The sequence below is a fragment of the Eurytemora carolleeae genome, unplaced genomic scaffold (assembly GCF_000591075.1).
Source record: "Eurytemora carolleeae unplaced genomic scaffold, Eaff_2.0 scaffold1151, whole genome shotgun sequence".
Taxonomy (NCBI): Eukaryota; Metazoa; Arthropoda; class Copepoda; order Calanoida; family Temoridae; genus Eurytemora; species Eurytemora carolleeae.
In genome coordinates, this window is record NW_019397083.1 from 6,354 (window position 1) to 27,863 (window position 21,510).

The window sequence follows — 21,510 nt, forward strand, 5'->3', positions numbered from 1 at the left end:
TTTTAGAGGGAAAATAGTTAATAGTCAAGGGTACGCTTTCATACCAAAATTTTAACGTTATGGATCGATTCCAACTTAACGTAAATTTTTTTTTTCATTTCGAATTTTTTTTTATGTTTTGCCTGATTCAGGTACTTGCTCTGAATTCAAATCATAAACTAGATTTAAACCTGGTTTATATGATATTTTAACAAAAAAGGTTTAAAAAATAAAGATATTTAAAAATAGAAATTTGTTCTTTTATCTTCTTGCCTGTCTATAAAGTGTCAAAGTTTAATCATATGATATAGACAGTCATTAAAATCTTATTCAGATTTAGATTCAGATTAGTAATTGTGAATTTTAAAAGTGAGTTCCGTTAAGAATCACAAAATATACATTTATTTTTGACTAAAATCATGATAAATTATCAAACCTTCCTATGTCCATTGAAAGGAAAATATTAAAAACAAAAATAAAATGTATTTCTGAAAAAGTGTGTACTTTTTTCCCTTTTTCAAGGTTTTTACTTCAAGATGATATGCTACTCTGCCTTGCAAACCAGTAAGTAAGTTGAGTAAAATATATAGTTGTCGCCGTATTTATCAATAAAATGAAGAAAAGTTTCCTCGATGTACATTTATAACATCTGGCATTATGACTAGAAGCCATAGAGAATAGAATATATATTAGAGGGGAATTTAGAGAATCTCTCGGTATGAATTTTTTCAGTCCCTTTCGGTCTGAAAGGGAATTCAAAGTGTACAAATCATGTAAATGTTCACAAATTATATGTAGTAGAGTGCATTAATACAGCATTTTCCCTAGACTATCCATTTTAATTTCGAATTTTTAAAGCTGTTGAAAAAAACTTTATAATGAATTGTGTGAATAAAAAACATCATTTGATTTATAGTTATAACGGAAAATCATCGTTTGTAAAGTGGAAGGCATAGAGTCTATGTGAAATGATCATTGGTCAATTATGAAACCAGCCTATTTCATAATTTGGTTTTCTTTTAACATTAGTTTTAGATTTTCTATAAAATGATATTCCATTCCGTTTTACAATTTTTCTAGTAAATTCCCCTCTAATATATATTCTATTCTCTTTGCACGATGCTGACACTTTCAAGTAATCATACTGTTGAAAATAATTACGTATGTAAAATCTAATTATATATTTAAAATCAAAAAGATGAAATTTAATATTCTGACCAAATGTTATTGTAATCGGATTGCTTTATTTTTTTCCTCTGAAGAATAAATCAGAAAAAGGCGGAAGGTGTGTAAACAACCTTGACAGGCATTTCAAACAAGTAAAATATATCAGTTGTTGTATCGATGGGTTCTGCAGTTGTTGTATTGGAAACTCCATCATCGGGTTCGGCAGTTGTTGTATCGACGGGTTCGGCGGTTGTTGTATCGACAGGTTCGGCTGTTGTTGTATCGACGGGTTCGGCGGTTGTTGTATCAACGGGTTCGGTAGTTGGGATCTTTTGTTCCGGTGGAATCTTATTGGCAACTTCCTTCTTGGCTTTTTCAACCTTCTCCACAGTAGCCTTTACCTCTGCCTTAAGAGACTCACACGAAATGTATGGTGACTCTTCATTCACAACTCCTTTAAAGTACGTATCCATGGCAATGGCGTATGGCAAAGCGTCAACTCCCTTAGAGGTTTTGATTTTTTCAATGTAGTTTGTGAGATCCTCGCACGTGGTTGGAGCAGGAACATCATCACGTCTTACACGACCAGATGAGACTCGTTGCTCAAGAAGCTCAAGCATTTCAACAATGTTGAGCAGTGCTTTAGCTACTTCTTCAAGGGCTTCTAACTCTTGTCTGAGTTCTGCAACTTCTTCAGCTGTTATTTCCTGAAAATAATTTATGTCAGAGATTGTTAAACAGGCTGTGGGGAGGGGCGAGGGGGGCGTTTGACGACTTAAGTTTTTTTGCCGTAGCACTGTCGTATTGTTAACACTATCACCTTGAACCTTTCCACTTTTAAGGAAGTAATCTAAAGTATTTGTTTTAAATGTTTGTTTCGTGCATAGGGTAGGGTGCAGGGCTTTAAAAAATATAAAATAGCTCATATTTTTTGGGACTAAAGCTACAGATCTAAAAACTACATTTTTAAAAAAACCCTTGAAAGATAAATGTAGAAACATTCGTCACGTACATATTGATATTTGTCAAAAGTCAAAACCCAAAATTTTTTTTTAACATTTTTCTGATCTTTTATTTGGCATTTTTTAAACCTTCCAAGCACCCACACTAATTTGAAACATTATACCTTACAGTCGATATCAGAGGCTTCTACAATCGGAACTTCCATAAAGCAGAAAAGTTTATCGTCCACATTCTCCTGCCCAGGTGAAATCTGTTTAAAACAAATATCGACACCCGGTACAAATGTTTTCGTTTCATCATTTTACACATTTTAAAATATCCAAGAAGATTCTTTAGAAAAATGTAATCCAAAGATATTGAGTCTTTGCTACAAACTCAAATTTACTACTCCATATATCTTTGAAACCTGATTGTGTAAAACTTCGATATTTCCAACTTAGGTCTAAGATATTTGGTTGCACAGATATAGAGATTAGAAAATTGGAATGTGGGGCAAAGACTCAACTCCTTTGTAGTTCAACATGGCTGAGCTTATACAGATCTCTAAAACTCAATTGTACATTGTATATTGTATATTGTATATTGCATATTGTATATTGTATATTGTATATTGTATATTGTATATTGTATATTGTATATTGTATATTGTATATTGTATATTGTATATTGTATACTGTATATTGTATATTGTATATTGTATATTGTATATTGTATATTGTATATTGTATATTGTATGTTGTATGTTGTATATTGTATATTGTATATTGTATCATTATTTAACGAATATTCAAAAAGAAGATGCTGAGCGAAGACGACTTGAAGATTGTTTTTGAAATAAATCACGGCATTCAGTTATTAATTATAACAATAATCGAAAATTACTCTTTATAGCTCTGGTATTTTAATAAATGTGGTCTGCCTTTTTTGTGATTCCGCGGCATTATACCATGCAGAGATATGAGGATTTAAAATTTTAAAATAATTTTAGAATTATTTAATTCTGTAAGAGATCATTCATCTCTACGTTTGAAAGCATAAAAAACAGACCATATTTTGGACCCTCGGCAGAAACTTCACCAGATAGCGTAAAAATTGTAGAATACTGGTTTTTATTAATTATAAATCGACAGAATTTATCAAATGTCGTCTTGACAATTTTTTAATGGGTTTTATACCAAGGTGGTAGGCAATAATATCAATGTAATGAAGACGACATTTGTGTTTACGTTTTAATTGTAAACAAGCTTTTTTCGAATTAGACGCTTACAAAAAATTAAAGAGAAGCTTTTCCTTATTGACAGCTTCTCTTTTTCCCATATGTTTTGTGTATCCATGCTGTTTAATTGCTTGATATAAATAAAAAATTGAAATCGAAAGTGGTCTTCATTGTATTGATAAAATCGCCTACCACCGTATTTTACGCAAATCTCAGTATTTGTGAAAATAAATAAATAGCCATGAATATGCAGGAACAGTTTTAGAGAGCTCCATATAATCAACAAATTAAAAAACTAAAACTAAATGTTTGCAACATTCCATTATCAGAAAATGAAGAATACGACATTTAATAAATTCTTTCGATGAATGGATTATTTAGGGTTTAACTGTAAATAAAAGTTTTTCTTTTAAATAAATATTTAAAGTTTAACTCTTCATGTTGAACAGTTGGCAAAGTTAATTTTACATCCCATTAGAAACAAATGAGACGATTGTTAAGAACACCTGCGTAAAAAGAAATATTCGAATGTTATTAGATGAGTCACTGAGATAATTCGATCATGGTTAACTACTATCTACAAAACATCCAGAGCGCAGCGAGAAATGTTTTGAGGCCATAACTTGGTCGAAATTTCCCGAAAAAGTAGTTGTACACATAATTCTGTAGTCTTTTGAAATGAATTGTTTGACGAAAACTTTGTTGCGTGGTAACTTATTTTAATTAATTGTCCCAAGGGACGTTAAGTTACTAAACGTCCCTTTGTTGTAGGAATCATTTATTGGAAATGTTTTCTTAGGACGTTAAACAGTTTTTCCTTGAGATAAACGCATCCATCTTTACAGATATCCATCCTCTTAACATCATCCACAGCATTTAGGTAGTAAACACCATCCAACACATCATCTACAGAACCTGATCACAAGTTGAGATTCATCATTTTAAATGCAAATGCCAAGCCATGTCCGATTTTCGATGAGCAACAGGAGATATCCTTATTTATAGTTTTCGATTGCAGTTTCTCAATCGAATATGATTCACGGATTTTGACAAACTTATCTCTCTTGTAAAGAATGAAAAAAAACGCAGTATTTTAGAAACAATCGCGGAGATATAGGATAATGATACAGTGTTCTGCAAGACTCTTGAAGTTAACAGTTCCCTGCAGCTGTTAACTAATCTTGTTTCTTTTCCCTTTCGGGTCGTTTATTCTTACAGGGAGAAGAGGCTTGTCTATTGTAAAATATTTATAGGTCGTCCGTAAAATCTCGTTCTTTGGCAATCTGATTGTATGATATATATATATATATATTTGCTTGGGATTGAATAATGTAGAATTTAAATGATTGGTTTAATAAAGTTGATTATACAATACCCCAATAAACATGGAAATTAAAAGACGACTTGAAAGTCGTCTTTGATTTCTGATATTTAATGCATGGCAACGAAAGTATAAAAACGAGGCTGTACGTCTTACGAGCTTTATATAAAAAGATGTCTACCTGTCTTAAAAATTGACAAAGATATTAGATATTAAGATTTTGATTTATTAAATTAATTGAAAATTATACAAATATAGCAATTTCTCATTCAATTTTGAAGATACAAAAATGGTAGACCTCATTTTAAAAATCTCAAGATCAGGCGTTTTCGGTATTAGATGTTTAAACCTGAATACTGCACTTATTGTGTTCATGAAAAAATGTCTCATGGATCGAAGACGATATAAAAAGTCGTCACTTAATATCCATGTTTCTTGGGCCATCGTCATCCTGTATCTCTTTTTACCGTGGTTGGCTTTAATATCATTACAATTATGAACACTTTATAATATATATATACTTTTCTTATTAAGTTTTGATATTTGTTCAAATTACAAGTTTACAATCTAACCAAGAGAAGATGTTAATTGACATCTTCTCTGTGTTTTCGTGTATATCAATGCTGCAGCTGAAAACCTTGGTAGAAATCAAAAGTATTGTATTTATATATACAACGAATACTGTATAGTACTAGGATTTGTGGAGAAAAAAAATGTTCAAAATATTTTCAACGGTGAATTTTTTTTAAAATACCTAAATTGGTAGAAATTAGCAGTTATGAAGAAAATTAATGGAGCGAATAATGTTAAATTGTGAAGGTTTTACCCCCCCCTAGTTGCGCGCCTGGGACTGGCCATCGCTAGATTTGTTTGGTTTCTTCAATTTGAATTCAATCGCGTTTTGATCTGATTATAACTTCAACAATCTTAAAACTTAAAGATTTTTCATTTTCATTTGAAACGCATCCTGCTACAAAAAGGTAAAAAAGAGAGAAAAAATGAAGGTTATGTTAAAGAGGTAATATTTTGATCAAAAGTAAAAACTTGATAGGACAAACACCGAAATTTTAAATCAGTGTGTAAAGTGTAATAGATTCTTTCATGCAGACGACTTTAGTTCTAATAAAGGGTGTCCCAGGAAACATGACAGTTGGTAAATCGTTTTGAATGTCTTCTTCCATATACTACAGTGAAACCCCCAATAACGAATACATCGAAAGAATTTATCAAATGTCGTCTTCACAATTTTTCAATGAGTTTTATACTATATTACGTAAATTTCAGTATTTGCCAAAATAAATAAATAGCCATGAATATGCGAGAACAGTTTTAAAGAGTTCCATATAATCATTTAATTAAAAAACTAAATATCTGCAACATTCCATTATCAGAAAGTGAAGAATACGATATTTGATGGATTCTTACAATGTATTCGTTATTAAGGGTTTCACTGTATATTAAACATTTAAAAATATTTTCACACACAAAGATATAAATACATTTATAAATGGTGTAGTTTAAATTTGTTTAAATAAATTTTTGAAAATACAGGTTTCCAAAAGAAAAGAAAAAAATATGCAAAATTATGCACAAATAGACGTCATTGATCATTACTCATTACATAACATATTTATCATTAATGATATTAGATATAATAAAGACTTTTTGCAGTTTATTTCGATAAAAAATATTTTACTCATTTATTTTTACTTTGTGGAAGACAATATTTCCACAGCTTCTGCCCTCTGATTCACAAAACCAAACATAGATATAGTTTCTACTCGTGTGATATTGAAGACTGATTTTTAAGAAGTATAAATAAATACACTAAATCCACCCTAGCCCCGTTTATTATAGACCGTCCTCACGACCTCTATAACTTTAATATATAATTCTCTTAGTTATCAAACAAGTTAACAAAATATGGGAGAATACATTTTAAACTATTTACCAACTGTCATGTTTCGTGGGACACCCTGTAAGTTTGTAACAAGGTTGTATGTATGTAGATTGGTTACTTTCGATGAGCTCCTTTGCCGGAACATGTCGTCTCCTGAGGGATAGATAAAAATCTCAAATGACTAGAAAGACGTGATTTAAGGTTTTAATCTATCTATCATAGGAGAACACATTTTCCGTACATTGGAGCGCAACAAGAGTAACCAACCTTTTATGCAACCTTGCCCTGTAATTTCCATTTTGATTTCAAAATCCTGAATAATGTTTAGGTTTTACCTGTCACATTTTTAACATCGCAGCACTCGGGTTGGGCTAAAGCCACCAGGTTCATCAGCAGGAAACCGGAAACTGAAATTATTTCATTTACAGTGATAACCAGAAAACTCTGGAATATGAAGTCGACTTTTAGTCTCAAGTTATGACTTTAAATATTCCAATGTGCATTTATATGAATAAGGAACAGCAATTGCGCAGTAGATTAGACAAATTTCATTAAATAATTGATTATAGTAACTTATTAATTAATATATAAACATCAAATGCAATTCAGTATTGCTTTAATGTCGTCTTCCTATTCTAGTTTTCTGGTTATCACTGTATTAATAGACCCAAAAATAAAGGTAAAGGAAGAAGACCGTTAGACACAAGATAAGAGTTTAACTAGCGTGTAATGATGAAAGACAGAAATTTTGCAATGATGCAGACACATATCACGCGAATCTCGCAATACAAACCAATTTTAAGCGATTTGTGGAAAATGGTACAAAAACATCGAAATCTTAATTATGGACGTAAATGGTTTAATTAGTCTTAAAAAGCTACGATTGCAATCCCGTTGAAAATGAATGACAGAAATGCGCAATAAAATTTGAAAAATAATAAAAGTATTACACACCCAGGGAAAATTCGGGCATTTTTCGTCAAGAATGTGCCTTTCACGGACAAGAATATGTTGGACAGCTAGCTAACAGTTCAGTGGGTTTTCTTTGAATAATGTGGATGAAAGCAGATGCTTCAGAAAAAAATAGAGCTAATCTTTAAACACTTGTTACTCATGTTAACCCTATTCCCGCTGGGGGGGGGTCAATTTGACCCCCCCCTGTAGTTTTTTTCTACATAACTCAAAAAGTATTGGTCTGAGGCTGTTGAAATTTTCTGACTTTTCTTACATACCCAAAGCCCTCCCTTTAGGCCTAAAACCGGGCTTTAATACTAACTGCCTGAGTCCTCAGGCACACTGCCTGAATGACTGCTTTTGCCTATAGCAAACTAAATCTTTGTTTTGACCCCCTTTCACTTGTCAGATTTTGATAAAATTTAGCTTTTTGGAAAGCCTATGACATAAGGAAACGGATTGCACAAGTTTTGCGAACAAAAAATTGCAAATTTTTTGCAAAAAACCTGTCAAAGGAAATTTGCACATTTTTAGTTTTTCTTGATTAAAAATCAGGTTATTTAAAATTTTGCAAAAATTTTTGCATATTTGAAATGGCATGGTCAAGGGCTTTTCAAAAATGTATAATTTGTCATTTTTTGGACAAATTTTTTTTTGCAAACATTTTTACTATAAAACTGGATTTTGCGATAAAAAATTCAATTTTCGCAAATTTGCAATTTTTTTTGCAGATTCTAAAAGTAGAGCACAAGAGCTTTCTAATGATGTATCATTTGTCATATTTGGACATAAAACATGGGATTTAGAGGGGGGGGGTCAAATTGACCCCCCCCCAGCGTATCCTGGTTTTCAAGTACCCCAGCGGGGATAGGGTTAAGCATCCTTCATTGATTTAAATAGTTTCAATCTAATTTAAAGCCTTTCTTAGCCTCAAGGTAGACAGACACAAAATAAATGAAAACAATATTAATCTCTTTTCAACTATTTTTCACGGTTTAAAATTAAATTAATGGAATGAAGAAATTGTTCATATTTGAACACTTAGGCCGTGTACATCGTACAGCTTTTATGTACGTTTAACTGCCCTTAGCGCATTTTCTAGAATTCTAAATATTTAACTAAAATTGTTATTTGGAAACATATTTTTTGCACAATTATAGATTAGATATGAGATAAGTCAGACGTTTTGCAATTACGTATACTTGTCTAACTCATGATTCATGCCTCCCATCTCATGTCCGTCGATATTAGTAATTTTTGTCTTTCCTTTAATATTACACTTTTTAGCAGTATATTTGATCTATTATCGCTTTTATAGTTTATTAAACCATTGAATTAAGTATTACAGAATACATTGCAGGACATATTATTGAATTAAATATTACAGGAAATATTATTGAATTAAATATTACCAAGATATATTGCAGGAAATATTATTGAATACATATTACAAGATATACTATTGGATAATAACAGAGAATTTGTCCTCCACGCATCTCAGATAATCGCCTAAAAAACATTGGATTAAAACGTGTCTAAAATGTTCAAATTAAAAAGGGACCCTAGGAGTAATTTTATTGGGCCCTCCATATATATAGAGTGCCAGGTCGAATTAACATCGGAAGGATGAATGAGTTATTCATGTTTTCTAGGTGAAAATTGATTACTTTAGTATAAAAGTGACGTCAAATTATGTAGCAGGAACATAGAAGGAAATAATTAGAATTTATCCCTTTTAACTTTTTAATGAAGAACAACTGTAGTGCCTTCCTCTGTTGATACATAGATTAGGGTATAAAGGGTAACACTTTGGTAACACTTTGGATCAGACAGTCCAATTGATAAATAGAGGGGAGTAAAATAACGCTTCCAGTTCCTTTAAGCTGTTGCAATATTAGTCACTTTAGGCTGTTGCAATATTAATTCCTTTAAGCTGTTGCAATATTAATCCCTTTAAGCTGTTGCAATAATAATCCCTTTAAGCTGTTGCAATATTAATTCCTTTAAGCTGTTGCAATATTAATCCCTTTATGCTGTTGTAATATTAATACCTTTAAGCTGTTGCAATATTAGTCACTTTAAGCTGTTGTAATATTAATCCCTTTAAGCTGTTGCAATATTAATCCCTTTAAGCTGTTGTAATATTAATCCCTTTAAGCTGTTGCAATATTAATCACTTTAAGCTGTTGCAATATTAATCCCTTTAAGCTGTTGTAATATTAATCCCTTTAAGCTGTTGCAATATTAGTCCCTTCAAGCTGTTGTATAATATTATCCCTTTAACCCTATCCCTGCTGGGGTACTTGAAAACCAGGATTTGCGGGGGGTGGGGGGTGGGTCAATTTGAGAATATTAATCCCTTTAAGCTGTTGCAATATTAATCCCTTTAAGCTGTTGCAATATTAGTCCCTTTAAGCTGTTGCAATATTAATCCCTTGAAGCTGTTGCAATAATAATCCCTTTTAAGCTGTTGCAATATTAATCCCTTTAAGCTGTTTCTTTAAGATTAACACCTTAAACAGATACATTAAACAGATTTTTTCATAATTGGTTAAGCTTCAAATTTTAAACTAGAGTTTCAGACGTGGTAAACAAATCAACACATTAAATAATTGTAAAATATAACATGGTGTACACTAACATAAAAAAAATGTGAAGAAATAAGTATAGTCCACGAATTAAGTAAATCAAAGTTAAAGTATCTCAAATGTTTACCAAAGAAATTGAGTCCTTGCCACAAATTTCGATATTTCGAACTTCTGTTACATCAAATATTATTAGTTTAAGATATAAAAAATTTACGTCATCAGGTTGCAAAGCTCAAGGGGATTAACAAATTTTAGTTTTTCCTTTAAAAAGGAATACCTTGAACAAGAGCTGAGAACTGAGTTTGATAGTTTACTAGTTTACAGTAGTAGCTCCTGCTCCAGTCCTGCTCCCAGAAAAGCGTCCTGGATCCTGATCCCTTCTCAGGAAACTGATCCATTTCTTTACAACTACCATTCTCCTCCCAGCCAGACACTTTGAAGAATTTTCTAAAATGTCTGAAAATATTGGAATTTATGAGAGGGTGGCCGTAGATAAATTCTTAGATAAGCATAAGAAACCTTAGATATTTGCTCAAATCTTAAAAAATACAAAAATCATGCAAGTTGTACTTGTTTAGTGAGCACATTTTTGAATGAGCTCTCCGATTTCCCCAGGTCAAATTTAAAAATAATTTTTTTTTGACCAAATCTTATTCATCCTCAAATGAAGTGGATGGATTGGGATGGATTGGATGGAGATATCAGGATGGATTGGTATGGATTAGGATGGATTGGGATGGATTAGTTAAATTTGATGGAATACTTGTACCTGAAATAATCCTGTCTATTCCTGCTCTGTGGCAACTCTCTACCTTTTCCACACTCTATTCCTCCATTTATGATATTAGTTGTGAGTCCGAATCCAGGATAAAGCCCAGCATCTTCATCTACTTTATTTGGTCTCCAGCTACCCTCTACCACCTGAAAACAGATTTTAAAGGAACTGCAAAAACTATTTATAACACTGTTATTTTGGTTCGAAGTGTTATAAAATTTTTGGACAGAAATTTTCTCTTTATCGAGAAGGTTAAGCCTTTTAGATTTAAATTTAGCGAGGGACAAAATATGATCTAAAAATGTGAGAACCTTCAAGATTTAAAGAAAATTTACAGTCCAAAAACTGTATACTATGTCGTGCCAAAAAAATAGTGTTGTAGGTGATTTTAGGAAACGACGTTTGTCTGTCTTATTTCAATGGTTTGTGTACTTGTCTTATTTCAATGGTTTGTGTACTTGTCTTATTTCAATGGTTTGTGTACTTGTCTTATTTCAATGGCTGTTTCTAGATCAAATAAGCTTTGAAACAAGCAGAAGTCAAAATATAAAGTGAGAAATAATGATAAAGTACAAAATAATTTCATAAACTTTATTTAAAAGGAGTGGCATGTATGATTCACGACAATAACCTTAAAAGTGTTGTCTATCAAGAATGTATGATTTCTCATTCTAAATCGGACATGGCCCTCATTAAAAAAGGGTTTGTTAAAATTACAAAAAGAGTTTCTTCTAAGACCATAAAGATGAAAAATATCTAAATCCACGTTAAACAAATGTTAACTATCACCCAGGGCCAGCTTTAACGTTATGCAGTCAGATGACAAAAATTTTGATATTTCAAAAGACCAACAAATTTTAAAATTGTCGTGACTAATGTCTATTGTTCATTATACCTTTTTTTATAAATTGGCTCGTCTTCCTATTTCCCAATTATTTAAGGTCACACCCAGGTTAAAGGTCATTATTGAGCTGAATTTGGTTGAGCTGAGCTCACATAATCCAGACTGGACAAACACCAGGCTCGAATATATTTAGTAGACGACATTCTATAAGTCCAGTGAAGCCAAGAGGATACATGTTTGTAAATTAAGATACATTAGTACCTCTTGCAATACAAATTTGTGTTATTTTATAACGTAAATGTTAAAAAAATTCTGTTTGTTTTTTTTACTTGTACCATCAGTATATTTGTACTATGTTACATTTAACATGCAATAAGTTTCTTGTTATTCTATTTTAATTGTGAACATGTTCTCTTTGTGTACATTGTAAAACAAATTGTGTACATTGTAAAACAAAAAGTTCGCAATTTAAACAAAAAGTTTCGTGGATTTTCAAAATTTTAAAAAATCTAATGAAAATTGAATTTGATGGAGGCAAATTTTTTTAATTTTGTTCATTCATAAACCTTCCCTAAGGCCAATCGGTTCAACCGTTTTGACATTTATTGGATACAAACAGTTAGATAAAATTATTATTTTTTATTTATTAGAATCAATAAAATCTATAATTTATGTAATGCTTCCATGATGATTGGTAAGGAAATTGTAATATTAAAAATTTTCAGTACAACAAAAACTACTTAATGTGTATGTTTTACCTTTTTTGTTTTCATATTATCTAATATATTTAGTATAGGAACTCTTCAGTTCAAAAATCTAAGGGAGTTAAGCATTTAAATTGTTACAATTTATAAACTATAACTAAATTTTGTTCTAAGATATTTGTTATTTATTTATATTCTCTGAATTAATTATTTTTATTTTCTTAAAAGTGGCTCTTAATAAAAATGGTTTCCCCACCTCGCATAGTTTAACTGTAATGCTTACCCCACCTCGCAGGAATAATAAAGACAATCAATGTTTAAATGTCGTCGTCCTATTTCTGATATCATCTCGGCCTAGAGTTTGTTCTGTCTGGATGATGTGTGAGCTGAAACCTTTGGAATGAGATATCCTTAATCCCGATCGGTTAATTTATCTGGATATTAATAACAAGAGGAGAACAAGCATTATTTAATCTGGACACTGGAGATTAAGAAAAAGAGCGGATCAAGCACTGATCTCGATATCCACCATTCTAAAGTTTTCAGCTCTGGTAACTTTAGAATGGGATATCCTAAATCCTGATCGGTTAGTTAATCTGGAAATTGATCTGGAGATTAATAACATGAGGAAAACAAGCACTATTTAATCTCGAAACTAAGAAAAAGAGTGAATCAAGCATTAATCCCGATATCCACCATTCAAAAGTTTCCTGCTCAGTACGCATAAACCCTTACTTTGTACACTGTATACAGTCATAACCAGAAAGACCCGGAATTAATTTACAGTTAATCAAACGACTTTACATATATATATCTCTGATAATTTTAAACGGAAAATAAAGGGAGACCACATTTTGAAATTGACATGAATAGGGCTATTTTGTCATTATCGTTTCATTAACCATATTTGTAAAATTAGATTGTAAAGTCGTCTGATTAATTATAAATTAATTCCGGGTCTTTCTTATCATAACTGTAGTATTTCTAACCTCTAGCATGGATGGTTTAGGAGGTTGAGGCATGATAAAGAACCATATTGCTGATCCTAAACTCAACCAAGTACTGGAGAGCAGACCTGGATACTGGAGTAGATGGGTTGTATTCCCGTACATAAAGGTTGAAAACTGACCGTAATTGTAGTTGTACGAGATCTGCTTTGCTCCTCTAGATTACAAGATGAATAAAAAAGATTTTCTAAAATCTAAAAAAATATAAATTATTACCACACTACAATCCTGCAAAGTGAATTTACAGAATCAGGTTATTTTTAGAGGTTTTGTGTCAACACTGCTCTACTCTAATCCCGATTAAAAAGTTTGAATTCAATGCAGCGCACATCCGACATGTTGCCAAGTCAATAAATTTAGCTTCTAACACTTGATCTTTGTAAAGTTTACCTTTCGTGATCAAGAGTTGGAATACTACAATGTTGGTTATACCTTCCATGATATTACCTTCCATGATATTACCTTCCATGATATTACCTTCCATGATATTACCTTCCATGATAACTGAGATGTTTTCCATTCTTATCATACTGACAAGGCCAAGCTTTTGTCAACCAGTTGTCAATCTTTAAATAAATTAAAATATAAAAATCTGTTTCCATTTATTTAAACACCAACCCACTGTTAGATCGTGCATCACCCTATCGATAGGGTTAATAAAAAATTTTAAAAATAATAATTCTTTTTATTTAAAATCATTTTAGCAGCGTGTCTGCATCATGTTAAAAATTATTTTTCGACAAAAGCAGAAACTAAAAATTAAGCGTTTTGAAATTTACATTCATTAGACTTTTTTTAGAGTAATAAAAGGCTACCATTGGCCCTTTTAATTACCTTACAGTTAGCGCTGTATCCACAATCTCTAGTTGAACACCCAGATTCCTCCAGATAGTAGAGGCCTTGTCTCCACTCAGGGTTTATATTACTGGGATCATGTGCTCCTGTCTCCTTATAAGAATAAGAATAAGAATAAGAACAAGAATAAGTATAAATAAGAATAAGAACAAGAATAACAATTAACAAGTTAACAAGAATAAGAAGAAGAATAAGAATTAATAAGAATAAGAAAAAGAATAAGAATAAGTATTAATAAGAATAAGTATGAATAAGATAAGAATAAAAATATGAATGAATAAGAAGAAGAAAAATAAGTATGAATAAGAATAAGAATACGAATATGAATGAATAAGAAGAATGAAAAGAATAAGAATATGATTCAGAATCAGATTCAGAATCAGAATCGGAATCTAAATGGGAATGGGAATGGGAATGAGAATGGAAATGGATTGGAATAGGATTAGGATTAGGAATTGGATTAGGAATAAAAAAAAATATTGACAAGAAAAAAATCGGAACTATAATGTGGAATTTCTTCATTCTTTTTGCATCAAGAAATGTGCAAGTCGGATTTGCAAACCGGCGTAAAATGTGCAAAAGTAATTTCTTCTAAACCTGCGTGAAATGTGTAAAGTGATATATTCTAAACCTGCGTGAAATGTGCAAAAGTTTTATATTTTAAACTTGCGTGAAATGTGCAAAAGTGATACCTTCTAAACCTGCGCGAAATGTGCAAAAGTGATATATTCTAAACCTGCGTGAAATGTGCAAAAGTAATATATTCTAAACCTGCGTGAAATGTGCAAATGTGATATTTTTTAAGCCTGCGTAAAATGTGCAAAGTGATATATTCTAAACCTGAGTAAAATGTGCAAAGTGATATATTCTAAACCTGCGTGAAATGTGCAAAGTGATATATTCTTAACATGCGTGAAATGTGAAAAGTGATATATTCTAACCCTGTGTGAAATGTGCAAAAGTTATATATTATAAACCTGCGTGAAATGTGCAAAAGTAATATATTCTAAACCTGCGTGAAATGTGCAAAAGTGATGGCCAGAGAGATTCCGCACAAATCCTTACTGGAGCAAAACTCAGGAAATTTTCCAACTGCTTGAAGGAACCCACTAGTAATAAATAGAAACTTAAATAAATATTACTGAAGCTTCATTACAGAGTGGCTCATGAATCTTTCCAGAAGTATGACTCTTCGAGGATGGTCTTTGATCTTTGATAACATTTGCGGAATTTATTTGTAAACCCAATTTTAGAAGTATAATAGTTTGTGGTATTTATTTGTAAACCAAATTGTAGAAGTATAATAATTTGCGGAATTTAATTGTAAACCAAATTGTAGAAGTATAATTATAGAGTTTTGTATCACAAAATAATTCTAGTCCTGACATTTCCAAAACGTTGTCGGTCTGCCATTTCTTCAGTATTATTAAATAAATTAAAATCTTAACAAAATTATCTTAACAAAATTTTCAAGATCTCCGGTAATATTGACGGCACACAAAAGGCAGACCGCAAATTTTAAATGAAGGTAAAGTTCTTAAATCGGATTGGGAATAAATAATCCCAACTTTACCTGTAGTATAGTTCTTGTATCAGATTGGGAATAATTAATCCCAACTTTACCTGTAAGTATAGTTCTTGTGTCGAATTGGGAAAAAAAGTCCCAACTTTACCTGTAAGTATAGTTTTTGTGTCAGATTGGGAATAAATTATCCCAACTTTACCTGTAAGTATAATTCTTGGGTCAGATTGGGAATAAATAATCCCAACTTTACATGTAGTATAGTTCTTGTTTCAGATTGGGAATAATTAATCCCAACTTTACCTGTAAGTATAGTTCTTGTGTCGAATTGGGAATAAAAGTCCCAACTTTACCTGTAAGTATAGTTCTTGTGTCAGATTGGGAATAAATTATCCCAACTTTACCTGTAAGTATAGTTCTTGGGTCAGATTGGGAATAAATAATCCCAACTTTACCTGTAAGTATAGTTCTTGTGTCAGATTTGGAATAAATAATCCCAACTTTACCTGTAAGTATAGTTTTTGTGTCGGATTGGGAATAAATAATCCCAACTTTACCTGTAAGTATTTTTTTGTTTCGGATTGGGAATAAATAATCCCAACTTTACCTGTAAGTATAGTTCTTGTGTCGGATTGGGAATAAATAATCCCAGCTTTTCTCATCAAGGACGGATTCTATGTTTAAACCTCGCTGATATGAAGGTATTTAATGAAAATATTAAAAAATCATTTAAGTTATGTAGTTATGGTATCAACTTTTAAAACCCGCCCTAAAACAACATTTAATTAAGCGTGGATATCCATCTTATTAAGGACAATAGCGTGGTATAAATTTCCTAGGATCTTAACATTCTCTGGGTTCTTCCAGCTTCTAGGACTAATCTTCTCAACATCTTGGTTAGACAGAGTTCTAAAGAAAGAACAGTGTATAATCAGACAGACCCGGATTAATTTATAATTAATCAGACGACTTTACAATCTAATTTTACTAATATGGTTGATGAAACGATAATCGCAAAATAGCCCTAAATCTGCCATTTCCAAAATGTGGTCTGCCTTTTTTTGAGCATTTAAAATTGCCAGAGATATATATGTAAAATCGCCTAATTAACCTCCAAATAATTCTGGACCATTCTGATTGTGCCTGTATAAAGAATAGTGTTTTATTTTATTCAGGGTCTTAACAGAAGTTTATCCAGAGGGGCTAAATCTAGTTGACATCCGACTGACTCTCCCCTGAAAACATGATTTTAAAATTTTTAAAATTTTATAATCCCGTTAAAAAGCACTAAACAATACGGTTTGCCGAAAGTCACACAAAAACTAAAATTTAGGTATTAAGTTACAATACATAGATCTAAGATACCTGAGATTTTTTCTAGTTTTTGCAATCCCGTGTTTCTTCAACATCCAAACCTGTAAAACGAGATAAATTTATGTAACCCGTTGAAATGATTATAGTAAGTAACAGTTATGTAGAAATGATAAAATATGAGTTAGGATCTGACCCCCCCCCCCCCATTTTGGAGAAATCAACGTCGCGTCGGGGCTATGCGACCTTTAATGTTCAAATTGGAGCTACCTCTGTATCTAGAATCTGTTGAAGAGAAGGAATCTGCCCGCCTACAGGACCAGGAGGTTCAGGGTCATCATCATGTACATCAACTGGAACAAGATCCTCAGGTGGAATTATTTTAGGTGGTTCTTCAACTGTGCCGCCATGCTAAAAAATAATATTTAAAATTTAAAAAACATGCTTTTCTGTTCAATATAAGCATTTACACTTTAAACCCTTGCAGTTTTTGTCTTAGTATCAAAATATTCATCAAACACGTTATTAATATGATACAGTGATGTAAGAAAAGTTTATTGAAGAATAATCAGACGACTTTTCAATCGTCTTTGATCTTTGAAACAGTTTGCGGCATTTATAAAAAATAACGAACAAGATGAAATAATTTTGTCGACATATACTAACTACAAAGGCGAAGAAATACTGAATGATTGAGTAGATTAAATAAATATGAAAAAGTGAATTACCCGAATTTTGCACTCTGCAAGGTGAATCCAACGACAGCTTAGAGATTTTGCGTCAAAATGTTGAAATTTTGGACATTTCACCTCAACTAGAAATTATTAACAATTAAACTCAATTTGGGATATTTCAGAAATATTTTTGAACTTTTTGTTACTGAAGTCTAAAATCAAAAAGAAACTTTTTGTTGTTGATAAATTTGAACAATTAAAATAAGAATATTGGTTTGAACTTTAAACCACTTTTATTCGTTTTCGAACGATAAATGAAAAGAAGGTTTGGTTTTGAAATTCAAAGTTTGACCTGAAAGGTCCCCTTGAACCCGTGATTTGATTCAAATATAAAAGATATTGTCGTTTTTCTTGCTGGAAAACTGTTCTCATTGATTATGTGTTGTATCGTAGATGGCTTTCTATAAACGGGAGATTTGCTTGAAATTACGTCTACAGTGACACAGTCCCATTAAATACAGTGACACAGTCCCATAAATACAGTGACACAGTCCCATTAAATACAGTGACACAGTCCCATTAAAATATTGATTTACCTATTTTTAAGTTTCTACAGACTAGAAACGTATGACAAGAGTGCCCAGGGCTTTGAACTCCTTCAATCTGAAGAAATTGGAAAATTTGAAGAAAAACATTTACCAAAGTATGATAAAAAACATTAAATACAAGGTTATCTACAGAATGAAACTTCAGAGACGACTGTACGGAATATGTACTGTCTGTTTTCTTATCTCATGGGTTCTTTAAACTGCAAACTTGTTCTTTTCTTTGCCAAATCATTAACTAAGCATTTAAAAGAATTTATTCAAGAAAGACATATTTTAAGAGTTTCAGGTCGTCTTTAAGTTTCATCCTTTGTGGGTACCCTGTGTACAAAAAGCATTTTGTTTGGTCAAACCTTGCATGTTCCATCATCACCAGGTTCATCATCGTCATAATCAGCGTCTCTAATAAATATCGTCTTCATTTACTGACGCTAGACTTGGCAGTTTATCCATATATTCAATAAATCTTTTTTTGAGATTTTAAATAATTTGTTCTGAATATTGGCTGTCCAGCAGTAAATGAATAGCGTTGATTTTAGTGTAGACATTGCAAGGGCTAACGAAGTATATCTTTTAGAATTGCATGACCAATAGTTAACGGTACTCTTTAATCTTATAATAACAAGGACACTTTGAGCCTTGAGACAATTTTTACTAAATCTGCAGTAGCCAAATAAAATACTACTCGAGATTCAGCTAGGTTTCTTAGTTGTGTTACCCTTGGTAGGATTCTGTTTTGTTTGGATTTTACGCTTGAGTCAAGTTTTTTTTTACATTTCAAACCATGGTTGCAAACAAATCAAGAGTTGGATTACCCAGGATAGAAAATTTTTGTTAACCCCAAGTAATCCTACCCTGGGTAGCTTATTAAACTAAAGAGTAAATAAACTATATGGTTTAGAAAATGTACAAGAAAATCAATTTATTTGGCAAATTTACACGTATAATAAGTTAAGAAATCAATTTGACGATACTTTTCTTTACAAAGCCATAAGTGTAAAATTATTGATATTTTAAGATAAGATTGAAGACGACATTCCTTGGCGTATGATGAAAGATTGATGAAAACCAACCAATAAGAAAACCTATTGTAACCAGTAGGAGGAATATACTAGCATACCAATACAGCTTCTGAAAAAAGACTATTAAAAACAAAATATTTATTTAAAAGCCATCAGATTAATCAGACTTTTTTTGCATTATTTCTTGACCGAGCACAGCTGCTGGGACCAAATCGATTATTAGGTATAATAGGGGGCAACAGAGAAATGGACCAATCACACACGACGTCTCAAGTGTCAAATAACAAGGAAAACAAAATTTTCTCACATTAGTTATCCAAGATTTAATAAAAAAAATTATAAACAGAAACTATAGAACACATAAAATTACACTTATGTCAGATAAGCACTTCATTCTAAAATTATCACTATTATTAATAATTTTGTCGGACACAAAAACTGAATTGACACTTGTGCCGTCAAAATACAGTTGTGCTGTACACATTTTACGTTGCCATATATATTTGGCTAGGACAGCTTTTTTTCCGAATATTCGCAAAAGTATCTTTTCATACCATTTGTGTGTGATTTTCAAGGTGCGAATATGTGCTCAATACTTTATATATATATAATATTTATATAAAAATAAATAAAGTTTATCTCTTTTATATCAGATCTTAAAATATAAGTTTAAATATTTGAACAGTATATTGAGCAGTTTTGGTGAAAAATACGGAACCCTTTCAAGGTCAAAGATATAGCCCTATTGTGAGGCCATATTAGATTGGTAAACCCAGATTACTGAGCGCTGAATTTATAAAAGAATTTGATTGGATCAAGATTGTGAAATATTTATGCTTAAAGGAATTGAGTCTTTGCCAAAAACTCAGATTTTCTAATCTTTGTATCTTCGTTGTTATTAAATGTCGTATACTTTTGTTGTACATTATGTTAGATCAAACAATCTAGGTTTGAAATATCAAAAGTTTTCACTATCAGGTTAAAAAGATATTGGGATTGAAAATTTGAGCTCGTTGCAAAAACTCAATTTCTTTACAATTATCTGTTTCAGTTTAAAATTTAAAGAAATACTAAAACAAGATTTTTGTTATATTTTTTTGATGGATGCATTTTACATTTTTAACCAAAAATGTAAAAAACGAAAAAACAAACAATATTGATTGTGTAATAAACGAGATTAAGTAAGAGTTACCAACAAAGGAAAGAGACCTTATTTTGTCGTAAAACTTATGGCATTTCAAGTTAGAATATGATTCAGCCTTTTTTGATAGTTTTGGCATTACATTTTTATCATAAGAGCAAATGACTAACTAATTTATACTTGATATTACTAATTACTTTAAACAATTGGTGAAATAAGTATAAATTAAATTAAAAAATTGGTAATCATTTTTGCTCTGCACAGTGCACATCTACTCAAATATTAGGTTTTTCGGATTTATCAAATTGTACAAAAAATCTGCAGATCATTGTATATTTTTACATAACCAAATATTAGTTAATTCACATTGAGAACTAAATCTAACATGTACATCCAAGAAAAATAAATGCAAAAGCAATAATTGGCTTGGTTTGCTTTATGCACATAAAGAAATATGTGCATATTGCACATTTCAGCTTTATTGGGATAATGAACAAATCCCCAAATCTGTTTATCATGATTGTATGAAATTCATTGATGTTTTAGAAAGCTCTATCTCTAAATCTGACCATGCTAGAAACTGAAATATGCTTTTTGCATATATTTGTCTATGCGCAAAGAACTACATAGCCAACAAATCAAGCCAATTTTTTAATTTTTTATTTTTATTCTAGGATGTACGCGTTAGATTTAGTTCTCAATGTAAATTAACTAATAATTGGTTAAGTAAGAATAAACAATGATCGGATTTTTTGTACAATTTGACAAAGACCTAATATTTGAGTAGTGTGCACCAAAGAGAAAAATAAGACATGTTACCGGTCTTTCTTAGAATAAAATTCAGTAAAAATGTTGTTTAAAATTTGTTCTAGGTCACATACATGTTTTAAAAATGCCAATATAAAATTTATCTTTGTCTAAAACACGATGCCATCTTCCCCCCCCCCCTCCATCACACAATT

General features: G+C 31.4%; 2 protein-coding genes across 3 annotated transcripts in view; both read right to left on the minus strand.

Moving 5' to 3' along the window:
* Positions 1 to 1,145: 1,145 nt before the first annotated feature.
* LOC111711710 (uncharacterized) lies at positions 1,146 to 7,609 on the minus strand. Its single transcript, XM_023486129.1, has 5 exons — positions 7,501 to 7,609; positions 6,882 to 6,953; positions 4,143 to 4,240; positions 2,273 to 2,344; positions 1,146 to 1,853 (listed from the first exon to the last, which is right to left on the minus strand). The coding sequence occupies exons 1-5, from the start codon at positions 7,517 to 7,519 to the stop codon at positions 1,248 to 1,250; spliced, it is 867 nt and encodes a 288-aa protein (XP_023341897.1). The 5' UTR covers positions 7,520 to 7,609; the 3' UTR covers positions 1,146 to 1,247.
* A 1,194-nt stretch (positions 7,610 to 8,803) lies between these two features.
* Positions 8,804 to 21,510, minus strand: part of LOC111711709 (uncharacterized) — a 16,254-nt gene continuing 3,547 nt past the window's right edge. The window contains exons 4-18 of one of the 2 annotated variants that reach the window (XM_023486128.1): positions 19,428 to 19,516; positions 18,739 to 18,790; positions 18,377 to 18,443; positions 17,835 to 17,920; positions 17,377 to 17,517; positions 17,161 to 17,210; positions 16,631 to 16,704; positions 16,403 to 16,469; positions 15,286 to 15,382; positions 14,253 to 14,366; positions 13,911 to 13,984; positions 13,401 to 13,575; positions 10,858 to 11,009; positions 10,366 to 10,544; positions 8,804 to 9,009 (exon numbers count right to left, since the gene is read on the minus strand). In XM_023486128.1, the coding sequence (XP_023341896.1) occupies positions 8,960 to 9,009; positions 10,366 to 10,544; positions 10,858 to 11,009; positions 13,401 to 13,575; positions 13,911 to 13,984; positions 14,253 to 14,366; positions 15,286 to 15,382; positions 16,403 to 16,469; positions 16,631 to 16,704; positions 17,161 to 17,210; positions 17,377 to 17,517; positions 17,835 to 17,920; positions 18,377 to 18,443; positions 18,739 to 18,790; positions 19,428 to 19,516 (1,467 nt within the window). In that variant the 3' untranslated portion in view covers positions 8,804 to 8,959. Of the gene's footprint in view, positions 9,010 to 10,365; positions 10,545 to 10,857; positions 11,010 to 13,400; positions 13,576 to 13,910; positions 13,985 to 14,252; positions 14,367 to 15,285; positions 15,383 to 16,402; positions 16,470 to 16,630; positions 16,705 to 17,160; positions 17,211 to 17,376; positions 17,518 to 17,834; positions 17,921 to 18,376; positions 18,444 to 18,738; positions 18,791 to 19,424; positions 19,517 to 21,510 lie in introns of both variants that reach the window. The other variant, XM_023486126.1, reaches the window with a different exon arrangement.

What these genes read in the sequence shown, in the direction of transcription:
- LOC111711710 (XM_023486129.1), bottom strand. An exon ending in CGATGTTAAAAATGTGACAG is followed by an intron (nt 4,241 to 6,881) that starts GTAAAACCTAAA and finishes ACTTGTGATCAG; the next exon opens with GTTCTGTAGATGATGTGTTG. An exon ending in ATGGATGCGTTTATCTCAAG is followed by an intron (nt 2,345 to 4,142) that starts GAAAAACTGTTT and finishes TCACCTGGGCAG; the next exon opens with GAGAATGTGGACGATAAACT.